The sequence below is a fragment of the Callithrix jacchus genome, chromosome 12, assembly GCF_049354715.1.
Source record: "Callithrix jacchus isolate 240 chromosome 12, calJac240_pri, whole genome shotgun sequence".
Lineage (NCBI taxonomy): Eukaryota > Metazoa > Chordata > Mammalia > Primates > Cebidae > Callithrix > Callithrix jacchus.
The window spans coordinates 3,843,940-3,871,676 of record NC_133513.1 but is presented as its reverse complement, the minus strand read 5'-3'; the positions used below and the strand labels follow the sequence as shown (position 1 = coordinate 3,871,676).

The window sequence follows — 27,737 nt, the reverse complement described above, 5'->3', positions numbered from 1 at the left end:
GCCTGTGCAGCCTCCTCCTGCAGTCTTATAATCTTGCAGCTGCACACATTTTTCATAGCAAAAGTATCAGGTGCGCATTAAGCACCTTGTGGCTTCAGGCAGGTGTTTCTTTTATCCAAAAGATGGACTAGCTTGCCCAGAGCCAGCCAGACCGTTAACTGGCCAAACAGTTAACACTCCTCACAGGAGGAGTGTGAGGCCTGTGTCTCCCGACCGACGTCTTACAGACAGTTTCTGTGGCTCTGAGCCCAGATCTCCAACGTGTCCCAGAATCACTTGGGTGGTGTAGTACAGCTGCAGGAATGTCTGTTTTGGGATTTCTGGTCTGCAGCTTACCTTCTATTTAGGTTGAGCACATGAGTTAAACAACGGACTTCAGCTTCTTCACTCATTTAAATGCAAAATCACAGAGATGCAAGATGCCTGGCACACAGGCACAAAATCTCAGCTACTATCCCTATGTCAATGCAAAAATTTTTAAATTTGAAATCGTACTAAAAAAAAGTATTTTTCATTCAAGTCAATAAAAAGTCTCTTCTTGCAGAGAAAGAAAACACAGTTGTGTGCAGAAAAGCCGAACAAGGAGACTTTCCTTTTCTCCCCAAGTCTTTTCTTCCAAATTCGCTATAAGGCTCTCAGGCCCATTGAGACTGAAATTGGCACGGGCATTAAGTAGTCAACCAAAGGAACTGCCAGTGATTGAGCTACGTATCCCTTATGCATAACCGAACTTACACCATTTTCAACTGAAAAATTGAAAAACAGAGAATGGATCGTTTCCTCACTGACAGGTGCTTGCCACTCCAGATGATAAGAGAATTCTCCCCCGAGCATCCCTCTGGAAGGTGAGCTGAAGAGTGGTGCAGGGCGACCGTCACCACCTGGTCTTCTTTTCTGACGGGTGATGGGGTGATGGCTGAGCAGAGGCCTCTCCAAAGACTGGTGGTGGGGGATGTCCTGCGCACGGGGAAGTGCCTCCAAAGGCACAGAGGAGCACGAAGGCAGATGGCAGCGGACAGGCAGCCTTCCTTCCCGGGAAGCTCCGAGGCAGACAGTGGCTGAGAAGTTCTGTGATGGAAAGGAGACCCACTTCCTACTCCTCTCCTAAAAGCCACTATGACAGCTTGTTTGTTTGCTAAAGTGGGATAATGAATATGTCATGAGGAGCACCAATTCTAATAAATTTACATTTTACCAATATTAAAATATAATAAAAAGTCCCAGGCTTCTCCAAGCCACACAGTGGGACAAGAAGCAGGAACACAAGTGCCAGCCAACTGAGCATGAGAGCTCAGGAAACCTGCACCTTAACAAGCAGCTCTCAACTATACGGACAAAAGCAAGCCTCCCCTCATCACCTGACTGCCAAAAACCTACCTGATCACCAACGTCTTAGGGGCATTTCACTTGTACACAAGTAGCCACATACATGTCTCAGCGCTTTCACACCAATGACTATTCCCTTTCAGCAGCCACACTTCAAGGAGGTAAAGCAGCTGCCCTCGTTTCTTGTCTCACAGTTGAGGACACCCGACAGAGAGGCACCTCCAAGAAGGTTAAGGGGCAGAGGAAGGTTGGAGGCCAGGGACATGGGGGTGGCGAATGCTGGCTGGACTTGAGGTCCAGGGCTTCTGAACCATAAACAACAAACCTTTGAAGGCACCACAGAGCTTATATGAGCTTAGACATACCTGTAACCTGCAATAAAAAACTAGGAACAATCAAAGCCAGTAATGTTTTCCCAAGACTGGCAATTTTACCACTAAAGTAAGTTTATATGAGGCAAATTTTAAATTCTGAAACAAGCTAAGTTACTCACATTTACACCTTTAACAAAATTCTTTATCGGTGACTAAAGCCATGATCCCAGAGGCCAGCCTTCTTTGGTTGAGAATGCAGCAGCAGAAGCGAGCTCAATGGGACGCAGATCTCCAAAACAGGTTCCCCATTAGTTCCTAATATATTTCCTTTTTAAAACTACCAGGACCATTTACTAAGTTTAAATGAACATTTCCCAAGGAAGGTAGCGATTTTTTTTTTTTTCACGTGAAACTCACTGGAAATTGACGTTACATTTGCTATTTATACAAAGTGTTGCAAAGGTAGTCAGAAACAAAAAAAATCGAAGAACCATTCATTCACCTGCGTCAGGAAAAGCACAGGCTGAATATGAATAAAAGCAGACAATGAAGTACTGGCACACAGAAAACAAAACTGACAGGCAGTTTCCTTACAATCTTGGTGGAGACCCCAGCTAAGTAACAATTCTCCAGCCCCTTGGGATACAACGGCAACCACCCCAAGCTGCTGCTTGTTCGCATCAGGTCTTTTCTTTCTTTGGCACGGAAGTAAACCTCAGTTGCAACTCAAAGGGCCCCACTTCTATGCCCTTCCTACTCAAGCCAGGGACACTTGACGGAGAGGACAATGAGTCCAAGTCAGACCCTAAGGATCCTTTCTCCCCGCAGTGAGTTTCACAACCCTGAGCCTTGGCCGTGTTTCCACCTCCTGATGTCTGTAGAGACAGCAGGTATTTTCTTCTCTTCCCCTTTCTCAACTATTGTCCGCTGTTCATAACAGACAACCACAGAAAACCATCAACGATCCTTTGGGAAGAAAACAGCTTCAGGGGATTTCTTTGACTCTTCCAAAGAAAGGATACTGGCTGCCTCTTCAAAGAGTTTAAATATAGAAAAGTGGCAGCCTCTTCGAAGGAGAGAGGGGACACATCCCAGCTAAGCGCCACCCCAAGTGAGGGCCTCAGTGCAGGCCGCGGGATGGGTGAGCTGGGGTGGAGCCCGGCTGGGACAGGGGTTCCTCTTCCCCGGGGCACACCCTGGAGAGGGGCTGGGGTCTCCCGAGAGGACGGGCCGCCCTACCTTTTCCGCGGGGCCCCGGACCACCGGCGTTGCCGCTCCCCACGGCGTTCGGAGGGTCCTTCCTGGGCCTCTTGCTCTGCGGCCGCACGCTAGACCGGAGGAAGTGGTGCTGGTCCTGGGGGCTGCCTTGCGGCGGAGACGGCGCCTGGGGCGCGCTGGGGGGTGCGGGGGTGCCGTCTGCACCGGCCCGGGGGCTCTTCTCCTCCCTCTTTGTGCCGCTGCTCTCCTCGGCCGCGTCTGCGCCGCCGGCCCCTTCACCTTCCAGGGACTCCTCATCGGCCGCCCGCTTACCCAGCTTCTTGAGCCCGTCCTCCCCGCTGCCGCCGTCGCCCAACTTCACTGTCATCCTGCGGCCGGGAGAGGGGAGGCAGCCGGTGAGGCGGGCGCAGGCCGGGAAGTTTAGCGGCCCCGACGCGCTCTCAACATGGCCGCCGTTGTTTGTTCCAAATCCCCTCTCGGCGGCTCGGCCCGGCCCGCCCGAGCCCGCCCGAGCCCGCCGCGGCCCCTTTCGCCCCCGCGCCGCCGCCCCCGGCCCTACCCGCCGACCCAGGACCCTGCCGGGCCTCCCCGGACGCCCCCTGGCCGAGACCCGCGTTCAGACGCCCGAGCCCGCGGCGGGAGAGCGCGACAGCTCCGCAGACCCTACCCTACCCTACCCTTCTCGGCCGCGGCCCCGGCCCCGGGGGCTATGGGAGGCCCGGCGCGGGCGCGGGTCGGGGCACGGCTGCGGGTCTCGGCCGCCGCCCCGCCCGCTGCCACCTACCCGGCAGGGCCGCGGCTCATGGCCTGGCCCAGCGCGCCGGCCTCGCTCCCTGCGCCGCGTCGGCCGGCCGGGCCGCAGCCCCAGCCCTCGCCCCTCGTCCCACCCCCTCCCCGCCCCCCGAAACGCGCGGGGCTCCCGGGTCCCGCGCACCTGCCCGGCGCGCCAGCCCCCGGAGTTGGCCCTGGAGGAGGGCGGAGGAGGCCAGATCCACCCCGGGACCGGAGAAGCGCGGGCTCCCCTGCCCGCACGGGGAACTCCATGGTGGCCAACGCCGCCGGACGCCTGCTTATCTTTAAAGACATAAAGAATAACCAGCTCTCTGGGTCTCTGGGAGTCCCCTTCCCAGGGTGGGAGACGTGCGCTCCCGCGGGATCCACCCGTTAAAAGTGCTTTTGCAACAAAGGAGCCTGTTGCATGAGGCAGGCTGGAGGCACGCGGGACAGTGACAGCCGGGTGTGTCCGGGTCCAAGGGCGACAAGCGGGACAAGATGCTGTGAAAACTCTTGGCAACGACTAACGAAATTCCTGCAGCAACTTTGCCACCCCTTGCTCTGTAAAAACGTCAACAACGAAACGCAGTGACTGAAAACGCTGCAGCCCGGAAAGCAGAGCCATAAAAATAAGCCCAAGAGACTGGGGTACACACCAGGAGCTTCAGCCCCGAAACGGGCCGGGCACGTGCGAGGAGGCAGAAAACGCTCCGTGTTCCATCCCTCCGCGGACCGAGCCCGCGCGGCGCACCGCTGCTGAGGACACTTCCCGCACAGGAGCAGGCGACCGAGGCGCCCACGCTGGCCGTTCACACAGGACCCGTCCTCCCGAGATCGGAACACGGGCCAAGCGTCGCGACAGTGCCCGCCCCGAGGTTCAGGCCACACACGGACCCGTGGCCGCTTTCTCCGGTGGGAACTGACCCTGGGCATCGCTTTAGAAACTCTGCCAAGGACCAGAAACCACCGCGACCGACACCCCGGCTTCGGGGCTTTGGTGGCGGGGACCTCGCACTCTTCGTTCTCAGTCCGCCGCCTTCCGTGCACCCAGATCTCCGAAGGCCTCTCTCGGGCTAGAAGCAGAGCACCCCGCTGCCCCGGGGCCCCGGACTTGGGCAAAACGAACCCGCCCCCGCACCGCAGACGCCGTCCGAGCCCGGGGCGCCCCTTCGCCACCCAAAGCACCGGCGCCCAGACCCTTCCCTGAAGCCCAGCGAGCACAGGGATGGCCTCTCCTTTTCGCGACAACCCCCAGCGGGACTTGGCCGTTCTCGGAGGCGCAGCTCCTCGAGCCCTGGCCCCCCTCGCACCCGCCGGCGTCTCGAAATGGGGGAGCAGACGCCCCGTCGCCCTGAGGCCAGTTCTGGCTACACCGCGCGCTGTGGCAGCGACGCCCCGCCGCGCTCTCCCGCGCCGCCCGACGGACCCCCCGTACGGGCCTCGCCGTGACAGCCCCGGCGCCCCGGCTCAGTCACCTTTTTCATCCACGCCCGGCGGCAGCCTGGCTTCCCGGGGCCTCCCCGGGCGCCCGCAGAACCAGCCGGGCCGGGCAGCCCCGGCACCCGAGCGCCGGCTGCAGTGAGGCCGCGATGCCGGGCTGGTCGTCCGCCTCAAAAGCGGCTGGCCGACCAGAGCTCGACCCGTTACGTCCCCTCCGCGGGCCGGCGCGCGGCTGAGGGGGCTGCCGGCACGAATGCTGCCGCCGCTCAGCCTTGAGAAGCCGGCCCGCCGCGCTCAGCAGCAGTTCCGGCTACGGCGGCCGGTGGGGACCGCACGGACGGCGCGCGGGGGCGGGGCCGGGGAGAGCGGGCGCGCGGGGCGGGGCGACGAGCGCGGAGGCGAGCACGCCCAAGGTTTCTTCGGGCGCGACTCCCCAAAACTGCGCTCCCATTGGCTAGCGCCAGGCGGGCGCGCTCGCACGCACTAGCCCGGGGAAAGAGTCGGAGGCGAGCCCGCGTCGCGAGTAGTGTTGTGACGCCAGCCCCGCGACCTTGCGGACCATGCGTCTCTTCGGATTGGTGAACAGACAGCCAATAGGTCAGCACCCAGGCTGTGATTGGCCGCGGCCGTGTTGACGGATACGTGAGAGGAAAACGCCGCGGTAGCTCGGGGACTGGATTCCGGCGCGAACCTGAGTTCTGAGAAGCGTGGGGGCGCGTGGGGCAGATACGCGCACCCTTTCGTGGGTGGGGTGTGTGCTTCTGCGCTACGTTGGCGTGGCTGGGCGGCGCGGTCTGGGCTCACTGCCATCTCCGCCTGCCGCGTTCCAGTGATTCTCCTGCCCCAGCCTCCCGAGGAGCTGGGGTGACAGGCGCGGCCACCACGCGCGCTAATTTCTTTGTAATACAGACGGGCTTTCACCGTGTTGGCCAAGCTGGCCTCGAACTCCTGACCTCCAGGGATCCGCCCGCCTTTTCCTCCCAAATTGCTGGGATTACAAGCGAGAACCACCGCCCCCGGCTCAAATCATAGCCTTTCTTTTTCTCTGTTTTCTCTGTCGCCCCGGGTGGCGTGCACTGGGCGGTCTCGGCTCGCTGCAGCCTCCGCCTCCCGGGGCTCGGGCCATCCTCCTCCTTCAGCCTCCCGTAGCCACCGCGCCTGGTTGATTTCTGTAGAGACAGGATCTCGTCATGTTGCCCGGGCTGGTCTCGAACTCCTGGGCTCCAGCGATCCGCCCGCCCCGGCCTCCCAAGCGCTGGACCCACAGGGCGAACCCCGCGCCCCGCCGCCAGCTGCTTTCTGGAGGCCCCCGGGGGGGCGCTCCCTGCCTCCCTCCGTTCTCTGGCGTCCGGGCCCCGGAGGGGGACATACGCCCCCAGTTACCCAACAGCTCGGGACACTGCCGAGCGCATCGCGTTTTCCAGAAACGCCGAGCCACGCCCTCCACTCCTAGACTAGATGAGCAGAGCCCAGCGAAGGCCCTGGCTGAGACCGCCCGCGGGGGAAACGCCCCGCCCCGAGATGCGTGGGAGAGAAGGAGGCGGCGGTCCTCCTCCACCTGGAGGGCCCCCCGCGGGATCGGGGTTGTGACAGCGCGCCCTCGACACACAGGGGGCCCGTCGCCGGCCCTGCGCCGCTGCCCCTCCTTCCCTCTCGGAGAGCAGAAGAACCCGGGCCCCGGCGCTCGGGTGTCAGAGCCGCTAGTGCGCGCCCGAGCGCCTTCGGCTCTTTCCGGCCGCTTGGGGCGGTTCGGACGTCGTCGGCGCAGCCTCGCTCACCTTCGGCTGTTTCCGCGTTCCTGGCGCGCCGTTGTCCCGGCAACGCGCGGCGGCTCAGCGGCCAGGCCGAGGTAAGTGGCCTTGGGACTACCGCGGCCGACCCAGGCCCTTAGGAGCCAGGCGGGGGTTTGGGGCCGAGGACCTGACCTGGGGCGGGCGTCGGGACCCTCCCGCCTGATCCCACGATGTCGTCGCCGCCGAGTCTCCGCAGCCTCTTGCGGGTCCCATCGAGGCTGGGGCGGGCTTGGCGCGGGGTCCAGATCGCCGGTGGGACGTTGGCTGCGGTCCCGGCACGGCCTGGAATCGCGGTGGATTCCGGTCACTGGGCGAGTCCCTTTGGGATGGGCGGGCCGGGGAGGTGGACTGCGCGGTCACCCCGCAGGTGAAGCGGGGCAGACGAGGGGACCAAAACAGAAACGTCCCATGCTTGTCCACACGCCGGGTTGCATCGACCCGCCCGCGCACGGTTTCTCAGTACGGTCCGCCGGAGGCAGCGCGGACCCCGAGCAGGCCGGAGGCTCTGGACTGTGGCCTGGAGGGCGAGGCTTTGTAGGGTGGCCCGGGGCGCCTGCCCTGAGAGTCCACCGTGGAGCCCCGTCCTGGGGTTCCCTGCTCAGCGTCGCCGAGGAGGAAGGGTACGGGGGGCCCTGTGACCGTGCGCCGCTCAGCTGAATGCGCTTCACAGATTCTTCCCCAAAAGCTGGTTTAACGGAGGCACCTGGAGAGGCTCTGCAGACGCTGGGCGCCCGAACGTGAGAGGAGGAAATCGGGTAGAATAAATACGGTGTTTCCGGTTCCCCAAAGTTGATACATTTCCCAGTTTTGTGTTCGGGTGACCAGGACTTTGTTTCGAGGAAAGGGAGGAGACTTGTCTCCAAACCGATGCTGTTGTAGGTTGTCGCCAAGTGCCTGGTTTACGGTTAGCCGGTCCCCTTCTTGTGTTCACTTTTCTTTTTTAACTACACAGGGAATGCTCTTTCGGAACCTGTTAAGATACGGGTGAAAGGAACTATGAACAGTTACATTTTACATTGTGTAAAAATGAAGCTCATTCAGGCAGGCCTGCAACCCGTTTCTTATATTAATAACTAACGACAGGAAGAATCTCTCTCCTTGCTAATACACGGCTTCACCTGTGTGGGCCTGTTCTGTGCAAGGCACTGTTTTAAGGGGCTGGGAATGCTGGGTTCCTCCCGCTCTGTGGAAATGATAACACGGAGGGCAGCGCGTGAGCAGTGAAACACATTTACAGCGAAGTCTAAATGCAGCCACGAAGTGTAACGCTGTATGGGGACGCTGGGCAGAAGCACAGGACAACAGCAGAGCCATCAGGCCCTGAAAGAGCCCCTCACCCGAAGCGGGGGGGACCTAGAAAAACCCCAGGCCGGAAAGAAAATAATTAGGTCGGTTCCCTTCATGCTTATTACAGTGTTGATCTGACGTATCACTCATTTTTCACAGAAACATTTTCACAGAGCAAACTGTTAGACGCTGATTTCCCATCGCCCAGGATTTATAACGTTGGCTGGTTGCAACATGTAAAAACGCATTTGGAGAGAAAGTCCCAGCTGCTTGGGAGACTGGGGCAGGAGGATCACTTCAGCTACAGGGAGCTGTGATCACGCCGCTGCTCTCCAGCCTGGGGGCCTCTCTCTAAACCAGTAAAATATGTATTTTTAATTTTTTTGTATTTTTACAAAAGGTTTCCTTTGCTATGTTAAATTGCCCAGAGTTTGATCTGGTGTTTCTTTGTTTGTTTGTGGGTTTTTGTTGTCGTTTGAGGCGAAGTCTCACTCTGTTATCCAGGCTGGAGTGCAGTGCTGCTGTCTCGATGTATGTGACTCCTCTGACTCCCACCCGCCTCCTGCTCCTCCAGCCAGGTGAGAGCCTGGAGAGGGAACCAGCCACACCACCAGGGCCATAGTCTGCCAATCTGTAGTCTGCGGTGGTGAGAGCAAAAACTATGACTGTGTTTAGTATTCAGGGCCTGTATTCATAGGAGAAAGGCGGCATCTGATATATGATGGTGCACTCATACATACCCATGTGTCTTCCAGCTTCTCATGGAAGAGTGTGTCCTGCAGAGCCAAACCAGTCTTCCCAGTTTTCACTCCGCAGGCAGCATTGTCCATTGTGCCCTTTTCTCCTGACAGAACTTCTCAGGTCTCTAATATTTTTGAACAATTTTTTTTGTTTGTATTTTTGAGACAGGGTCTCTCTTTATCACCCAGGCTGGATTGTAGTGCTGCAGTCACAGCTCATTGCAGCCTCAACCTCCTGGCCTCAAACGGTCTGCCTACCTTGGCCTCCTGAGACCTGGAACTACAGGTATACACCCCCACGCTGAGCTAATTTTTAAATTTTTTGTAGAGACAAGGTTATGTTACCTAGATGAGTCTCAAACCTCTGGGCTCAAGTAATCCAACCCCTTGGCCTCCCAAAGTGTTGAGATTGCAGATGTGAAGCACCGTGCCCGGCCTAAGCCTTTTTAAGTGTGGCTTAATATACATAAAACGAAGTTTGCTGTCTCAGCCATGCGTGAGCATACAGTTCAGGGGCGTTAAGTGCATCCGTGGTGTTGCTTCACCATCACCACGGTCATCTTCGGAAGCTTCTCGTCATCCCAAGCAAATCTTTCCTTGTTCCTCCTCCACCACCCCTGGCAACCACCCTTCTGCTTTCTTTTTGTTTTTGAGTTGGAGTCTCTCTCTCTCTCGCCCGGGCTGGAGTGCAGTGGCACAGTCTCTGCTCACTGCAACTTCCACCTCCCTCATTCAAGCAATTCCCCTGCCTCAGCCTCCCGAGTAGCTGGGATTACAGGTGCACGCCACCACACCCAGCTAATTTTTTTGTATTTTTAGTAGAGACAGGGTTTCACCATGTTGGCCAGACTGGTCTCGAACTCCTGACCTCAGCAGTCTGCCTGCATCGGCCTCCCAAAGTGTTGGGATTTCAGGTGTGAGCCACTACACCTGGCTACTTTCTGTCTCTATCATATTTGACTGCCCTGGGTTCCTCCTAGAAGTGAATCATACAGCATTTGTCTTGCTGTGTCTGGTTCATTTCATTTAGCATTCTGTCTTCAAGCTTCATCTTGTAACGTGTCAGAATTTTTCCTAACTAATGTTCCACTCTACAAATAGACACTGCGCACTTATGCATCAGTAGCCATTGGATTGCCGCTACTTTTTAGCTATTGCGCATGATGCTGCAGTGAACATGGCTGCATAGATGCCTGTTCAGGTTCCTTTCGATACTGGGAACTATCTACCCAGAAGTGGAACTGATGGAACCGATGCTGATTCTATGTTTCATGTTTTCAGGAACAGCCAGACCCCTCCACAGCAGGTGCACCATTTTACATCCCCAGCAGTAGTGTACAAGCAATTCCAGTTTCTCCACATCCTCTTTTCTGATAGTTGTCATAATGGATATGAAATTGAATTTTGTTTTTCTGAGACGGAGTCTGGCTCTGTTGCTGGAGTACAGCGACAGGATCTCAGCTCACGGCAACCTTCACCTTCTGGGTTCAGGCCATTCTTCTGTCTCAGTCTCCTGAATAGCTGGGATTATAGGCATGCACCATTGCACCTGGCTAACTTTTTGTATTTTTAGTAGAGAGGGGGTTTCGCTATTTTGCCCAGGCTGGTCTTGAACTCCTGAGCTCGGGCAGTCTGCCCATCTTGGCCTCCCAAAGTGCTAGGATGACAGGCGTGAGCCCCCACACCCAGCCTGAGTAATTTTAGATGGTGGCAGCCCAGTCTACAAATAAGCTCTTCTCTGCCAGTCAACTTCCCCAAGTTGACTATGGTGTAAAAAAGTGAGCAGTAACCAGCCTGTCACTTCATTTATCACCCTACCCCTCCTGAAAAGGCACAATAAGTGTCTGTTTTCCAGATCTGAAACGAAGAATGAGAGAGATTCAGTTCACGTAACTGATCAGGCTCAGCATCTTGTGCTGTGGCTGAGTGTTCCTGACTCTAACAGAGGGAGGCTTCTGTCTTCTAGCCCCTGTGAGTCAGAGGTAGGAGACAGTCTTGGATTTGGTGCCTTACTGGAAATTGAGTACTGGTTTTTTCTGTGCCGGTACTCTCTTCCGGAGCAGCTTGCTTTTATTTTGTTTGAAAATGTTGTTGAAAAGGCACCCAGTGGCTCATGGCTGTAATGCCAGCACTTTGGGAGGCCGAGGCAGGAGGATTGCCTAGCTCAGGAGTTTGAGACCAGCCTGGGCAACATAGCGAAACCTTGTGTCTACAGAAATTATTTAAAAATCAGCTGGGTGGAGCAGTGCAAGTCTGTAGTCCCAGCTACTTGAGAGGCTGAGGTAGGAGGCTCACTGCAGCTCAGGAGTTTGAGGCTGCAGTGAGCCGTGATCGTACCACTGCACTCTAGCCTGGGCGACAGAGTGAGACTGTCTCAAAAGGAAGAAAAGGCGAGTGCAGAAGTAGAAATGGTTCTTCAGTGCCTGGAATGACAGTTACCGAGGACTGCACGTGTGGTTTAGGCTGCAGGGCTCTTCTTTCCTCCTCTGCTGGCGTGAGCTGTGTTGGTTTCTCTCACGCCCGGGGTAATTCTGGGTCTGACCTGTTTTCATGCTGTATTTCTCCCTGTTGGCACTCTCCTCACAGCAGGTGGCTGCTGGGTCCACAAGGCATTTTCACGTTGCCAGCGGTCTTGCGATTGTGGGTTTGGGATGCTTGCCTTTTGTCGTTCCGTGTACATTTTATTGTCTTTTTTCTTTTTTTTATTTTTCCTTTTCACCTTCAGTTTCTTGCTGGATTGTTTGTCTTCTTTAAAACCTACTGGAGTCGGTCATTTTCTCCCCCTTGCAGGTTTCGGTGCTGAGCAGGCCTGAGTTCCGTCATGGCCCTCTATTTTGACCACCGGATAGAAGCCCCAGATGCAGCAGGGTCACCCTCACACATCAGCTGGCACCCCGTCCATCCGTTCCTGGCAGTCGCCTACATCAGCACCACCTCGACAGGCAGTGTGGATATTTACCTGGAGCAGGCGAGTGCTCAGAAGCAAGGAGCCTGACTGTGGTAGCGTCTGGTCCTGGTCGTCGTCGTTGTTCTCGTGTGTGTGTGGGTGTGTTTGTGCATATGGGTATGTGTATGTGTGTATGTGCATCTCTATGTGTGTTGGTGTGTGTATGCACACACGTATATATGTGCTTCTGTGTGTGCATATGGGTGTGTGTGTGTTGGGGTGTGTGAGCATATGTATGTGTGTGCATATGGGTATGTGTGTGCACGTGTGTGCATATGGGTGTGTGTGTATGTATGTTGGGGGTGTATTGATATGCACATGTATGTGTGTGCATCTGCATACACCCGTGTGTGCACATGGGTATGTGTGCATCTGTATCCATGTTGGGGTGTGTATGTGCGCATCTGCATGTGTGTGGATCTGTGTGTGTATGTGTGTGCATCTGTATGTGTGTGGATCTGTATGTGTGTGTATGTATGTTGGGGGTGTATTGATATGCACATGTATGTATGTGCATCTGTGTGCACGTGTGTGTGCATATGGGTGTGTTTGCATCTGTATCCATGTTGGGGTGTGTATATGCGTATCTGCATGTGTGTGGATCTGTGTGTGTATGTGTGTGCATCTGTATGTGCGTGTATTTGTGGGGGTGTGTATGTGCATGTGTGTACACACGTGTGTGTGTGCGTGTGTGCATGTGGTGCATATGTGTGTGCATGTGTATATGTTTTCAAACAAACTCTAGCTTATTCATGAAGAAAACAACATCCATCATCAGTTTGCACAGAGGTCAAATCCCCGTGTTATAAAAGCCCTCACAGGTGGGCAGTTCTTTCACCCTGGCTGTTGGCGTGAGGGTGTGTTTAGGAAGGCTAGTGCTTATCAGCATCAAGCGCTGTCAGTTCACGGTCACCACCAGAAATGGCCTCGCAGTCCTGCCCGTGGATCCTGAGGCAGCCTCCTCCGTCGGCACCCTTCTCTGTGCTCCACGATGGCTGCTGGGAACTCCAGTCATTCGCACAAACTGGGTGGCAGAAAACATCAGCAAGGTACTCTGGTGGCCCTGGAGGCCCAAACTGCAAGGTCAGGTGTCAGCAGGGCCTGCTGGCTCCGAAGGCTGAGGAGAGAGTCTGCTCTGAGCTGCTGGCCTGCTCCTGCTGTTCCCAGCAAGCCTCGGTGCTCCCTGGCTGGCACATGTGCTGCCCCAGCCCTGCCTCTGGTGCCGCACAGCCTTCTCCTCGGTGTCCTCTCCTCTTTCTAAAAGGACGCCGGGCATGTTTAACTAGGGCCTGCTCTAATGACCTCATCTTAGCTTACCCACATCTGCAAAGGCCCTGTTTCCAAAGGAGGCTACGTCACAAGGACCAGGAGATAGGACTCCCACACATCTTTGTGGGGGCACAGCTTCTCCAAGCTCCTCAAACTTCCACAGCCGCCTCTCAGTGCTCAGTGCCCTCATGCTCCGCAAAGAAAATGGGGTTTCCTCCTCCACTCACTCTTCAGGCTCCCTGTTGCCACCACAACTTCACCCAAGCAGCGACAGTCCTCACTTGCCTCTTGGTGTCACCCTCTGAGTACTTTGGAGTACTTGTCTGTGCCACACTCCTGTGAAGTCCTCTGGGAAACATGCCCAGAGCACAGGGGCGGGGCATTCCCTGCCAGGCCTCCATGGCTTTGCCAGCTCTTCCTCCATGTCCGGCCTGTGAACACCGTGGCCTTCCACAGAGCTTGCTCAAGGCCCCTCTTCATTTCTTCCTTCTCCTGTGATCTGAGCAAGCCCAGTGGCTTGCAGACCTAACACCTCCTGCCTAGAAGTTCCCTCAGAGCTGTAAGCTTAGGGACCCAGCTGCCTTCCTGACATCTCTGGGATGTTTCAAGGAGACCTCAAATTACACAGGACTGAACTAAAATTGTTCCCCACCCCTCCCTGCCTCATATCTCCCTCATACCTCCTGCTCACTGAGATGGGCACCTCGCAACTCAATGAAAGGTACCCCTTTGTCCTGGTTTCCAGAACAGGGACCTGGGCATGACTATTGACATCTCCTACTCCCCTGCCTTGTAATCCATCGCTATATCCTCCCAGTTTCTCCCTTGGAACCTCTGGTGAGTGTGCTACTTCCCACCCTTCCATCCACCTTTCCCTGCTCCAGACTCCCACCCGCTCTCGCAGACACCAGCACAGCTCCCTACCGTGGCAGGAAGCTGCACCCTCACAGGACTCCTCCACTCCACATGGCAGCCAGGCGTGGCCTGTCTTTTGGCCTCACAGATGGAATCACTCCCTGCTCCCACCTCCCTGGCCCCGTGTTGCTCCTTGGGTGAGCGTGGCGTCCCCGATGTGGCCCTGCCGCCTGTCACACTCTCCTTGATGCTGACACAGCCTTCCACAACCTTCCTCAGCCTTCCAGCCATGTACATGCTGTGCTGCCTGCAAAGAAGACATGGCCTCGTCCGTATGCGTCATTGATGCGTTAATCCTTCAGGTGAAAGTGGCTAAGCAGCCTCTCCCTCAGGAGCTGCCCCACCTCCGCGCCTCACCCTAACATACACACACACACACACACACACACACACACGTGCCCTTGCGGCTGGTGCAGTGCTGGTCAGCAGCTCCTCTGACTGCTGGCAGGCTGCTCTGTACATTGGCAGCTCTGCAAAGGCCATGCCAGCCTTATGGCTCAGGCTAGCCCAGCACCAAGCCCAGTTTTGCCCATTTTTTTTGAGTAGATTCTCCCTTGCAGGAGTCTGTAACATGTATTGTAAATGGAATTTTTTTTAAGAATAAATACTACTAAATTCCAAAATTATAGCAGTTTTATAAAATTTTTAAATTTAGAAGATCTAAAGCATGCTATTATAAAACTAGTCAACAGCATATTTCTGTGTCCAGTTGGCATAAGAAAAGCTTTAGGATTTCACAATAATGATCTATCAGATAATGATGAGGTCACAGAAGATGGCCCTTAAGCCCAGTGGAAGAACTGGGGGCAAACCAAGTTAATCTCTGAAAACACATTATATCTTCCCCAAAGCTGCTACTTCTTTAGAAAATCTTAGAAAACACAGCACATGGCCAGGCATGGTGGCTCACGCCTGTAATCACAGCACTTTGGGAGGCCAAAGCAGGTGGATCACGAGGTCAGGAGTTCAAGACCAGCCTAGCTAATATGGTAAAACCCGTCTCTACTGAAAATACAAAAATTAGCTGGATGCGGTGGCACACACCTGTAGTCCCAGCTACTTGGGAGGCTGAGGCAGAAGAATCACTTGAGCCCAGGAAGCAGAGGTTGCAGTGAGCCAAGATTGTACCACTGCACTCCAGCCTAGGTGACAGAGCAAGACTCCGTCTCAAAAAAAAAAAGAAAGAAAACACACGTATCTCACGAGCTGTCATCAGTGACATCACCACATCACACAGCCTTAGAGAAGCTCCACTATAGACTCGGGAGAGAAGGAGAGTATGAATGGCACCAAAACCGTCAGTATCATTCTGAAAATAATTCTCACCTTTCAGAGCCCTGAAAGGGTCCTGGAGTCTCTGGACCACACTTGAGACCCTTGCGGCGACAAACCTCACCTGCTGGCTCACTGCCGGTTTTTGTAAATAAGGTGTTATGGAACCCAGCCACAGACACTAAGATAGGTGCCGGCCATCCTGCAGCCATGGGGAGGTGGTGGCACTCCTTGACAGGGTGGTCGGGGTTGTCAGCTAAGTGAAGGTTACCTTCTGCTTCAGTGGCTCAGCTAGGAGCCAGGTTGGTATGTGTGTATGAAAAGTTAAAGAGCCTACAGAGAACATTACCTTAATAAGTAGCTCTTTATAGCTTGTCACCTATGTGGAGTCCACAGATTAGGCAGAAGTTCTGGAAGGAGCTGTCCCTCTCAGAACTGCGGGATTTTATCTCTCGTCCAATGCAGGGGGAGTGCGTACCGGATACACATGTCGAGAGGCCGTTCCGGGTTGCTTCCCTGTGCTGGCACCCGACGCGGCTGGTGCTAGCTGTGGGCTGGGAGACTGGAGAAGTGACGGTGTTTAACAAGCAGGACAAGGAGCAGCACCCAGTGTCCCCGACACACACGGCTGACATCACCGTGCTCAGTTGGAGCCCTAGTGGGAACTGCCTGCTGTCTGGAGACAGGGTGAGTGAACACGGGCGCGACGCCGCTTTCAGATCCTGGCCTTCTCTGAGTACGTGCTCTTCAGAGTACGAAACATCAAAATGCGGGAAATGTCTTGTAGCTAAATTCAGTTGATCTTGTCAGACGCAATTGTAGATTTTGTTTTATAATGGAAGCAAAGCTTGAAAATCTGCCACTCTGTGGCACAGGTAAGGCTGCACCTTTATAAAACTGTGCTGGGAAACTCCATTCATAAAAATTGGGTAAGCACTCAGATACTGCCACTTTTCCCTAGGCCTGTTTGTATAGCTCTGGGCTTCTTACCAGGGGACAAGGGACAGAGTCCAGACACCCTTTCTGTTGTCACAGTTTGGGAGGGGGATGCGGGTGCTGGATGCACAGTGCGCAGGACAGACCCACAGCAGAGCGACGTGGCGCAGAGCCAGCTGAATCACACTTGTGTGGCAGACTGTGACCATGTGTTTCCTTAATTAACCACAGGTAACACATTCACATGTTCCAAGATCCAAAGAGTGAAGATTGACCACGTCCTGTCTCCTCAGTCCCATGGCTGCCCTCCAGCAAACATGGCTTCTTACCATTTCTCCCATTTCTTCAGCGCACACACACATGCATTCTCTCTCTAACTTGAGATTCTGAAGTTTCTAAATTATGAGAGGAGCTGAAAGAACAGTGCAGGGACACCCATCCACCCTCCATGTCAGTTTGCCAGCCCTTCCCACTGTCAAGTCTGCCTTCTTTCTTGCTGCGTGTGCATTTTTCCTGAATATTTGAGAGTCTATTGTAGACATGATGCTTCTGCCTGCCTGCCTGCCTGCCTTCCTGCCTGCCTGCCTTCCTGCCTTCCTGCCTTCCTGCCTGCCTTCCCGCCTTCCTGCCTGCCTGCCTTCCTGCCTTCCTGCCTGCCTTCCCGCCTTCCTGCCTGCCTGCCTTCCTGCCTGCCTGCCTTCCTGCCTGCCTGCCTTCCTGCCTGCCTGCCTGCCTTCCTGCCTTCCCGCCTTCCTGCCTGCCTGCCTTCCTGCCTTCCTGCCTGCCTTCCCGCCTTCCTGCCTGCCTGCCTTCCTGCCTTCCTGCCTTCCTGCCTGCCTTCCCGCCTTCCTGCCTGCCTGCCTTCCTGCCTTCCTGCCTGCCTGCCTGCCTGCCTGCCTTCCCGCCTGCCTTCCTGCCTTCCTGCCTTCCTGCCTGCCTTCCTGCCTGCCTGCCTGCCTTCCTGCCTTCCTGCCTGCCTGCCTTCCTGCCTGCCTGCCTGCCTTCCTGCCTTTCTTCCTGCCTTCCTGCCTGCCTTCCTGCCTGCCTGCCTTTCTTCCTGCCTTCCTGCCTTCCTGCCTGCCTTCCTGCCTTCCTGCCTGCCTTCCTGCCTGCCTTCCTGCCTGCCTGCCTGCCTGCCTGCCTGCCTTCCTGCCTTCCTGCCTGCCTGCCTGCCTTTCTTCCTGCCTTCCTGCCTGCCTGCCTTTCTTCCTGCCTGCCTGCCTGCCTGCCTGCCTTCCTGCCTTCCTGCCTGCCTTCCTTCCTGCCTGCCTGCCTGCCTGCCTTCCTTCCTGCCTGCCTGCCTGCCTGCCTGCCTGCCTGCCTGCCTTCCTTCCGGCCTGCCTGCCTGCCTTCCTGCCTTCCTGCCTTCCTGCCTGCCTGCCTTCCTGCCTGCCTGCCTGCCTGCCTGCCTTCCTGCCTTTCTTCCTGCCTTCCTGCCTGCCTTCCTGCCTGCCTGCCTTTCTTCCTGCCTTCCTGCCTGCCTTCCTGCCTTCCTGCCTGCCTTCCTGCCTGCCTGCCTGCCTTCCTGCCTGCCTTCCCGCCTTCCTGCCTGCCTGCCTTCCTGCCTTCCTGCCTTCCTGCCTGCCTGCCTTCCTGCCTGCCTGCCTGCCTGCCTGCCTTCCTGCCTTCCTGCTTTCCTGCCTTCCTTCCTGCCTTCCTGCCTGCCTGCCTTCCTGCCTGCCTGCCTGCCTGCCTGCCTTCCTGCCTTCCTGCTTTCCTGCCTTCCTTCCTGCCTTCCTGCCTTCCTGCCTTCCTGCCTTCCTGCCTGCCTGCCTTCCTGCCTGCCTGCCTGCCTGCCTGCCTTCCTGCCTTCCTGCTTTCCTGCCTTCCTTCCTGCCTTCCTGCCTGCCTGCCTGCCTTCCTGCCTTCCTGCCTTCCTGCCTTCCTTCCTGCCTTCCTGCCTGCCTGCCGGCCTTTCTTCATCCTTCCTTTTTTTAATCTTTCATGAAATTGACATTTTGAGGGTATAGACTGGTTGTTTACAGGCTGTCACTCAAGTACTCAAGTTGGCTGTGTTTGATTGTCTCCTCATAATAGTTCATACATTTTTGGCAGAAATATCGCAAAGAGGACATTGTCTCCTGATTTCCTCATTCTTTTTCACATAAGTGGTGGCGTCCTGTACAGACTGTCGTGTCTCTTGCTTTTTCCATTTAATGGCGTATCTTGGTGATTCTTCTATGTGGGTAAATAGCAAACTTCCTTGTTATCTTTAAACCAGCCTCCTGCTGATTAACATTTTGGCATTTTTCAGTCTTTTGCTAATTACACAATGATGCAGTGAGTAACGTGCTTTTGCCATTTTGCACACATCGTTTAGAAAAACACCAAGAAGGGGGTGCCAGTGGGTCCCAGCGATGCCCCGTGGCTTAGCAGATGCCCACACCACTGGCCTTAGGGCCTGCACCAGCTTACACCACACAACAGCTGTCTCCTTAGAGAGCTGCATCTGAGTAGCAGAACTGCTTAGAAAAGTAGCATCTCTACCAGGCACCATCGCTCACGCCTGTAATCCCAGCACTTTGGGAAGCTGAGGCCCGTGGATCAGGAGGTCAGGAGATTGAGGCCATCCTGGCTAACTCGGTGAAAACCCATCTCTACTAAAACTTCAAAAAATTAGCTGGGGATGATGGTGCACGCCTGTAGTCCCAGCTACTTGTGGGCTGAGGCAGGAGAATTGCTTGAACCCAGGAGGTGGAGGTTGCGGTGAGCTGAGATTGTGCCACTGCACTCCAGCCTGGGCGACAGAGCGAGACTCCGTCTCAAAAAAAGAACAAAAGAAAAGTAGCATCTCAGTAGTGTTTTAATCCAGAACAGTTCCCCAGGGGGTCTAAGTGTTCCTCAGAAGTCCCTTTTATGTTTCTCTTGCTATCGAGGATAATATCATTCATAGGAGCCATTTCTGTTTCTATTTCTTATGGTATTATTTGCTGATTTTTCTATCAGGTTGTTCCCTTTTTCTGGATGAAGTTTTTCAGTTTTTCTGTTCCATTCTCACTTAATGCCATTGACCTGTCCCCGGATTTCTGCTTTGTTGGTGATCTTTCCCACCTCCCTGCCGTGGAACTGCCTGCCAGTCCCCTTTAGAGTACAGTGATTCAGGATCGTTCGTCTTTTGCATTCTCATCTGGACCGTGTTAAGAAACAAGCCAGGCATGGTGGCATGAACCTGCAGTTAAAGTGTAGTCCCAGCTACTTCAGACGCCAGGGCAGGAGGATCAATTGAGCCCAGGAGTTTGAGTCTAGCCTGGGCACCATAGCAAGACCCCATCTCTTGAAAAAAAGAAAGATCGAAACAGCTAGAAAAATAGATAATCCAGACATAAAATGAAACCCAGGTATCAGTTGATCAAGTCCTGTGAGTCTGAATATTTAAGAGCAGAACTGCCTAATCCTTCTAGGAAAATCTGAGATTATGCTGGAACTAATTTAATAATGAGTTCAAGCAGGAAGAGAAGCAATAACGAGGGAACAGCATTCTGAATGCCATGCCGCAGAGACGTCTCTTCCCCAGACATGGTGCAAGGGGCTTCCCTGCTCTTCCACCAGAGACCACGTTGTGGTTACCAGTGGAATCATCCCAGACCAGCTGGAGTTAGAAGAACACTTAAACCGAGGCCACTGGAGTGTCCCACAGTCTCACAGGAGAGCACAGCCAAGTTAGGAAGACCTGCTCCTCCTCCCTGTCCCAAGTCCAGACTCAGGGAGGGGACCCCAAAGTCTGGCTGGGGCCAAGTGCCCACAGTGCACCCATCAGCAGTAACCGGGGAGGTGGGCGACTGTGATCCCTATAAAGGATGTTCCACTAAGTGTCCCTTAGAAGTCTCACCAGGAGAGAAGAGGAGAGCATGTCGGACAGAACAGGCCACTCACGCCTTCTGGGAGCTCCTGCAGAACCGAGTGTGAGAGTCGAGTAAACCCAGACCCTGATGCGGGGCCAGCCAGCATTTAGCAAAGCTTCCCAGGGACGTGCTGCTGGAGAACCCCCAGCATAACTTGCGCTTTGATGCCTAAAGGCACCACCGAGATGAGACGAGATGCTCACGCAGCGCATGCTGCTTTCCCAATACTCCCTTAGTACATTCAACTCTGCTCTTCACAAGTAGACCTAGTTTCTCACCGTTAGGGTCTTAATATATAAAATTATACTGTGTAAAATCACTTAGAAAGAATTCACAGATGCTGGACACCCTGCACACAAAAGATTGCCTTCTGGAGTGGTGAGAGGTACAAAAAAAAGACGGAGAAGACCCAAGCCTGGACCCTGGGGAAGTCGGGGTGAGGAGCAGAGGTGAGCTGCAGAGGTGGAGGTGCCTCAGGCCCAGTTCTGCGTCTGTGCTTCCTGCTCACACTCTAGAAAGCTGGGGGTCGTGAATACTGACTCCTCGCATCCTGTGACTTCCTTTCCCATGAGTTGGTGGAAGTGGAGTTCTTGATAGGAGACACCTGTCCTCTCTCGGAACAAGGGTTTATGTTCATCCGCCTGAGCGGAGATCTCTGCTTCTGGGTGCAGGTGCTCTCAACATTTGTGTCCAGCAAGCTCTTCCCGCAGGGAAGCAGCCTGGAAACGCAGACGTCGGACTGTCTGATGGTGTTCAGAATGCTGGGGACGCGATCAGCTAGAGGCTTGTGTGTGCCAGGAAAGACCTGTAAGGTCACGGGAAAAAACAAAACTGGCTGAGGACACAGGAATGAGTACCCCTGTACCCCTGAGCATGTGGCGTGTATAAAACGCTTTGCAGACACAGGTCACCGCTTACTCAGCTCCAGGGAGGAGGCTGGGACAGGGGAAAGGAGGGTCATTTATTTTCATTTCTATCGTTAGGTGGGGCTTTTTCTCAATCTGCAAGCATTATTTTTAAAATATTTTAAAAACCACTAACACAGAGACACCAATAGTGGGGGGTTTTTTGTTTTGTTGTTGTTGTTGTTTTGAGAGAGTCTCACTCTGTCACCCAGGCTGGAGTACAGTGGTGTGATCTGGGCTCATGCAACCTCCGTTTCCCGGGTTCAAGTGATTCTCCTGCCTCGGCCTCCCAAGTAGCTGGGGTTACAGGTGTGCATCACCATGCCCAGCTAATTTTTGTATTTTTAAAAGTTAGAGACCAGGTTTCACCATGTTAGCCAGGCTGGTCTTCAACTCCTGACCTCAAGTGATCAGCTCACCTCAGCCTCCCAAAGTGCTGGGATTACAGGTGTGAGCCGCCATGCCCGGCCTTCCAGTGGTGTTTTATTCTTGTCTTCATCAAGCCATTGTAGTTGAGAATCATATGGTAATATGTACTATTCCCATGGCGTGTATTTACATGCACATGGTATCTTAGATCTTGCAAAACCTTTCTTGCATAAGTTTCTTTTAAGTCTGATGTTATTTGAAAGTCCTCTTCCTGTCCAGCATTTGGGGAGATTGGAGTCGGTGCTGCCTGAAAGGGTGGCGGGAAGAAGAGCACACTGTGGGCTAATGTGTCCCCCAGCTTTGGGCCAGGAAGAGTCCCCTGGTGTGCTTGGCATCATGCACACGGGTTCAGCTTGCGATGCTGCTCTTTGGCACCGCCAACTGCCTCCCCCAGTCACGGGCGCCGCCAGCCGTCCTCATGGAGCCGCCTTCCCCTTCCCAGAACTTTGCCCGCACTCGTCTGTGCCGTGCATTTGCCACTGTGATGATTTCAAATTGAGCCGCAGCGTGCCCAGCACCAGGTCTTTGCTTCCAACTCCATTCTCCAATGAAGCAACCAGGGCTACTTGGAGAAATGGCCGATTCCAGGACTGGAATAGAAAACTGAGCCTAGGCTAGGCTGTGGGGCTTAACCTGTACTCCTAGCGCTTTGGGAGGCAGAGGTGGGAAAATTGCTTGAGCCCTGGAGTCTGATGTCAGCCTGGGCAACATGGTGACACCACATATCTACAGAAAATGCAAAAATTAGCCAGGTGTGATGGTGAGCATCTGTATTCCCAGCTACTCGAGAGGCTGTGATTGTACCACTCCATTCCAGCCTGGGCAACACAGTGAGACCCTGTCCCAAAAAAGAGGAAAAAAATGAAAAATGAGCCTAAATAATCTTAAGGCACCAGAAAGGAAGTGCTCACCAAACCCAGGTGATGAGGGCACATCAGAGGGACACAGAGGCCAACTGGAGAGCTTAAAGCTGGTGCAGTGTGAGCAGCAGCATGCCAGCATGCATGAGGCAGCCTTGGATGGTAACCCAGAATGGGAGGTAAATACCCATGTGTCCATCCTGATACACAGGATTGCATGAGTGAGTAAATGGTGGGGAAGACGCCCAGGTGCTTTACACGGATGCTCCACCCCTGAGGGTAGAGCGTAGCTCCCACTCCTCAAGTGTGGGCTGCACAAAGTGACTTCCTTCTGAACAGTACAGGGTGGAGAGGGGGCCGGAGGAGGAGCCACTTCACAGTGGAGAGACCCCACAAGAACCACCTCCACCAGGTGGTCAAGGTCAGCACCAGCAGTGACAAGTCATGGGGATGCGGCCTGCACAGAGGGCACCTCAGCTCCGTGCTCCTCCTCCCCGCACCCTCCACCCACGGCGCCTCAGCTCTGTGCTCCTCCTCCACCCACGGCGCCTCAGCTCTGTGCTCCTCCTCCACCTACGGCGCCTCAGCTCCGTGCTCCTCCTCCACCCACGGCGCCTCAGCTCTGTGCTCCTCCTCCACCCACGGCGCCTCAGCTCTGTGCTGCTTCTCCCCGCACCCTCCACCCCAGGTAACTATGAGGAAAACCGTCGACAGTCTCAGTGAAGGGGCATCCTGGATATATGTGGCCAGCAGGGCTCAAACCATCCAGGGCCTCAAGACAAAGAGCCTGAGACAGTGTCACGGCCCATAGGAACCCAAGGAGACACAGCGGCCACATGTCACATGGTGGTCACATTCGGGGTCCTGGGACAGAAAGGGGTATTGGGGAAGAATTGAGGAGACATGGAGGCCAGATGTCATGTGGTGTCCCAGTTGGTGTCCGGGGACGGAAAGGGGTACTGGGGAAGAACTGAGGATGTGTGACTGAAATGTGGACTTAGTTAACGGTAACGCAGCAGTGGTCACTGACGGTAAGCACTGTCTGTGCCAAGGTAAGACCTAATAACAGGGGACTGGGTGGAAGATACGGAAACTCTTCACTGTCTGTGCATTCTTTCTGCAAATGGGAGTCTACTCTAAAGTTAAAAGTTTATTTTAAAAACCTGAATATGGGCTGGGGATGCTGGCTTATACCTGTAATCCCAGAACTTTGGGAGGCCAAGGCGGGCAGATCACGAGGTTAAGAGATCGAGACCATCTTGGCCAAAATGGTGAAACCCCGTCTTTAATAAAAATACAAAAATTAGCTGGGCTTGGTGGTGTGTGCCTGTAATCCCAGCTACTCAGGAGGCTGAGGCAGGAGAATTGCTTGAACCCGGGAGGTGGAGGTTGCCGTGAGCCGAGATCGCATCACTGCACTCCAGCCTGGCAGCGGAGCAAGACTCTTGTCTCAAAAAAACAAAAAAGAAAAACGAAGAAAACCTTGAATATAGCAGTTGCTGTCTCTAGGCATGAAGATGGAGAATACTCTGTAAAAGGGTTTCTAGTTCTTTCTTTGAACACTTTGGAATTGTTTGAAATTGTCATGGTGTATATGCAGTAGTTTTGTAATTTTTTAGAAAGGAATGTGCATATATCCTGTTGCACAGTTCACCTTCTGCCTTCCGCCAGTCATTCTGTCAGGACACGTGTCCTACCATGTAATATTGGGTCTTTGCAGCTTGGTGTCTTGCTCTTGTGGAAGCTGGACCAAAGGGGCCGAGTGCAAGGGCTGCCCCTGCTGAAACACGAGTATGGGAAACACCTCACACACTGCATCTTCCGGCTCCCGCCTCCTGGCGAGTAAGTGTGGGGCTCACCTGTGACCCGTGCGTGTGTTTGCATTGGGGCAAGCGGGAAATGGGCTGCTCCTGATCTAGGAGGGGCCCCAGCGCCGAGTCACTCCAGGAGCATGGAAGAATCTTGACTTTGTGTCATGTTTGCTTTCAGGGACCTGGTTCAGTTGGCAAAGGCAGCTGTGAGCGGCGACGAGAAGGCTCTGGACATGTTTAACTGGAAGAAGAGCAGCTCTGGACGCTTGCTGAAGTTGGGGTCTCAGGAGGGGCTGTCGTTCTTTGTCAGTCTGATGGATGGTGAGGAACTGTGGTTGTGATTCTCAAGGGTCCTAGTGGTTCAGCGGCGTCTGATAGGGAAGTTGACCTCATGGATGGTGTTCTGCGTCGAACAGTGATGCTGATCGTAGCACGATGCACAGAGATGGTGTGTGCTGGGTGGAGCCACGGCAGCCGCGCTCTGCAGGCGACCGTCCGGTGTTGAAAGGTTATGATGTGTGCTGGGTGGACGCTCTGCAGGCGACTGTCCAGTGTTGAAAGGTTGCCATCACTTTGTTCTCATAGACAAGTTGAGCTTTGCTTGTGTTTGAAGGGTTTTCATGAGGAGACTTTTAATCAACTGTTACACACCGACTGCGTGGCACCGGAGACAGTTTTGGAAAGATTCTTTGGTGGCACCCCTGGTATTCAATCTATGTTATTATCAGGCACCTACTGTATGCCAGGTACTTGACTAGGGTGTGGGAATGAGGTGTGAGCAGGGCAGGGGATTTCACTGCACTTGCAGCCCCTGGCCAGCCTTCATCAGGAGGTCAGCACTGGGCACCGTGTGTCTGGTGTTCGGCCCGCTCCTCCTCACTATACGAGGGAGACAAGCTGCCCAGCCAAGCCCACAATAAATGCGATATGAAGTTAAAAGAAAAGCGCATCTCTCACAGCCACGTGCCGCCGGCCCAGGTGTGTCTGTTGCTGGTGCAGCTGAGGAGATGAGAGCTACACAGAGGTGGCCAGGTCTCCGGAGAAAGGAGGTTTTTTCTTGGTTTCACCAAGCAGCTGGATCTTGACAGGAAGAAGAAAACAGACGACAGCAGATGGAGCTGTGTGGTTGTTGTAATTTTTAAGTAAGAGAAATACTGCATTTTAGAAGGTAAAGAGGCAGAGCCAATAGAGGGGGACATTGAGAAGATCCCAGTAGGGACGTCCGAGTGGGTACAGCACTGTGAGGTGGCAAGGAGGGACGTGCCAGGTTAGGTGAATGAGAAGGGGGTGTAGGGATGAGGCCCACAAGGAAGAGACGCTTGTTGCCTAGAGGAGGCAGGTGCATGCCAGGGAGGAGGCGGCTCTGGCGGCGTGTGGCTGCAAATTTCTGGTGGTGGTCCAGGAGCTGTGGGCTTCAGGGATGAGTTCATCAATGTGCGTCATGTCCTTCTGTGGAAAATGAGGGTAACACTGGTGTCTACCCAACCACCTGTGAGGATGCTTAGAACTGAGCCTGCCACGTTCCATATGCTTATTAAATACTAGTTGGTGTCACCATTCGCCTCTAGATCGTCTTGAATTTTCTTGAATTTTTCTGTTGAATGAGAACTTGTGCTGGGTGTGGTGGTACTTGCCTGTGGTCTCAGTCACCTGGGAGTCCTGGGTGGGAGGATCACTTGAACCCAGGAGGTGAAGGCTGCAGTAGGCTATGCGCATGTCACTGTACTGCAGCCTGGCTGGCACACTGCCAGCCTGTCTCAGAAAAAGAATAATAAAAATAACAACTCATTAGCCATCGGGCAGAAGATGGGAGGGGAAGGTGAGAAGGCTCCCAGAGGAGGCTCCTGCAGCAGCAGGAATGAGCCCGAGTCTCCAAGCCTGCACAGGGGCTTCAGACAGAGTGGCTGGCCAGCATTGGAGCAGGCTCGGGCAGGGCGGGAGGAGTGGGGTTCCCACTGGTTTCAGCTGAGTCCTGTAGCTCAGACCTGGAGCAGCTTGTGGAGGTTGAGAGCCTGCCAGGAGGCAGGCGGCATAGCAGTGACACCCGGGGCAGAAGGGACAGGGAGCAGTGGCCACAGAAAGGGCTCATCATTTAGGGCCTCAGCAATGTAAAGGGCATGAGATGGACACAGAGCTCCGAGGCTGCCAGATCTGCAGGGTCAGCGGTGTGGATGTGAAATCCACCAAGACGGGGCGGAGAAGGAATCTGTAGAGACAGCTGGAGGCTGAGCTAAACCCATAAAGTGGAGGTTGCAGCCTATAATATAGGTCAGGTCACATGCTTCATTTTTAAGTACTTTTTTTTTTTGAGGCAGAGTCTCGCTCTGTCACCTAGGCTGGAGTGCAGTGGCATGATCTCAGCTCACAGCAACCTCCACCTCTTGGGTTCAAGTGATTCTCATGCCTAGGTCTCCCAAGTAGCTGGGATTACAGGTACCCACCACCACGCCCAGGTAGTTTTTCTATCTTCAGTAGATAAAGTGCTGACCAGGCTGGTCTTGAACTCCTGACCTCAGGTGAAATCACCTGATTACAGGCCTGAGCCACCACACTGGGCATATTTTTAAGTTCTTATATGGAAGATGCTTTGCTTTGAAAATGTCCTTAAGTTGATAGAAATGGCTTCTTGTGAGGGTCGTGGAAACGGATAAACAAGGGCCTCCTTATGTAGTGACCCTACCTTTGCCCCCAGGGACGGTGCACTATGTGGATGAGAATGGCAAGACCACTCAGGTGGTATCTGCAGACAGCGCAATCCACACACTGTTTTACGTGGAGAAGAGGGAGGCGCTGGTGGTGGTCACGGAGAACCTCCGGCTGTCCCTGTACATGGTGCCTCCTGAGGGCGAGGCAAAAGAAGTGATGAAGGTGAGTGGGAGCAGGCTCGGGGGCTCAGGCCTCGGGGACAGCCCTTTCTCTTGTGGATAGCCAGCCTGAAAAGCCTATCATCTGTGTTAGGGCGGCCATCATAGCCAGCCGTGTCATTACTGATCACACCACATTCAGCTCATAGGTGAAGGAAGCAAAAGAGATGGAGATTTTCCTGCATCTTTAGGTGGATGTGGGGCCTGATGGGAGACAGCCTGGGCCCACCCGCAAGCTGCACCCTTAATGACCTGGGGTGCAAGTAAGAGAAACACGCTCACTGCACAGCCCCTCATTCCACCTGCAGAACCCAGTGGGTAGGCAACCGGATCCCCAGCTTCCAGCTGGTTTATTCCACAGAAATCCATGTTCCTTGGAGGCCACTAAACTTTCCCCAAAGATGCACTTGCAGATGACAGAGCGGACTTTTCCTCAGTCAGCATTCATTCGGTCCCTTACGTATTCCATAAGGGCAGCTGAGGACACAGGCACTAGTCCCAGGGACCTGGTCATAGGGGCCACCTCAGGCCACCATAACAATCTACCACAGACTACATGACATGACAGCAGACATTTGTCACAGTTCTGGAGGCTGATGTCCCACGTCAGGCAGGCAGCAGGGGCCTCCTCTCATTGTCCTCACAGGGCGGGGAGGGAGAGTAGGCACCAGCCCTGGTGTCTCCTTCCATGGCCACAGCCTCCTCAGGCCAGGACTCACCCTCCCCATGACCTCATTAACCTTAGGTACCTCCTGAAGGGAAATACAGTCACACTGGGGGTTAGGGCTCCCACAT

The 27,737-nt window shown here is 54.5% G+C and overlaps 2 protein-coding genes across 22 annotated transcripts in view; one reads left to right on the top strand and one right to left on the bottom strand.

Moving 5' to 3' along the window:
- Positions 1 to 7,609, bottom strand: part of CRAMP1 (cramped chromatin regulator 1) — a 61,654-nt gene extending 54,045 nt beyond the window's left edge. For 4 of the 14 annotated variants that reach the window (XM_017978613.4, XM_078344241.1, XM_078344243.1 and 1 more), the window contains exons 1-2: positions 5,108 to 5,384; positions 2,880 to 3,226 (exon numbers count right to left, since the gene is read on the bottom strand). In XM_017978613.4, the coding sequence (XP_017834102.2) occupies positions 2,880 to 3,225 (346 nt within the window). In that variant the 5' untranslated portion in view covers position 3,226; positions 5,108 to 5,384. Of the gene's footprint in view, positions 1 to 2,879; positions 3,227 to 3,642; positions 3,739 to 3,792; positions 3,916 to 5,107; positions 5,385 to 6,850 lie in introns of those variants that run through there. The other 10 variants (XM_054242411.2, XM_078344238.1, XM_078344239.1 and 7 more) reach the window with 3 other exon arrangements.
- The window catches only part of IFT140 (intraflagellar transport 140), a 98,510-nt gene continuing 77,637 nt past the window's right edge, over positions 6,865 to 27,737 (top strand). For 2 of the 8 annotated variants that reach the window (XM_078344224.1, XM_054242407.2), the window contains exons 1-7: positions 6,865 to 6,921; positions 8,312 to 8,511; positions 11,683 to 11,860; positions 15,761 to 15,982; positions 23,988 to 24,109; positions 24,257 to 24,399; positions 26,771 to 26,946. In XM_078344224.1, the coding sequence (XP_078200350.1) occupies positions 11,714 to 11,860; positions 15,761 to 15,982; positions 23,988 to 24,109; positions 24,257 to 24,399; positions 26,771 to 26,946 (810 nt within the window). In that variant the 5' untranslated portion in view covers positions 6,865 to 6,921; positions 8,312 to 8,511; positions 11,683 to 11,713. Of the gene's footprint in view, positions 6,922 to 8,311; positions 8,731 to 11,680; positions 11,861 to 15,760; positions 15,983 to 23,987; positions 24,110 to 24,256; positions 24,400 to 26,770; positions 26,947 to 27,737 lie in introns of those variants that run through there. The other 6 variants (XM_009008894.6, XM_035266448.3, XM_078344223.1 and 3 more) reach the window with 5 other exon arrangements.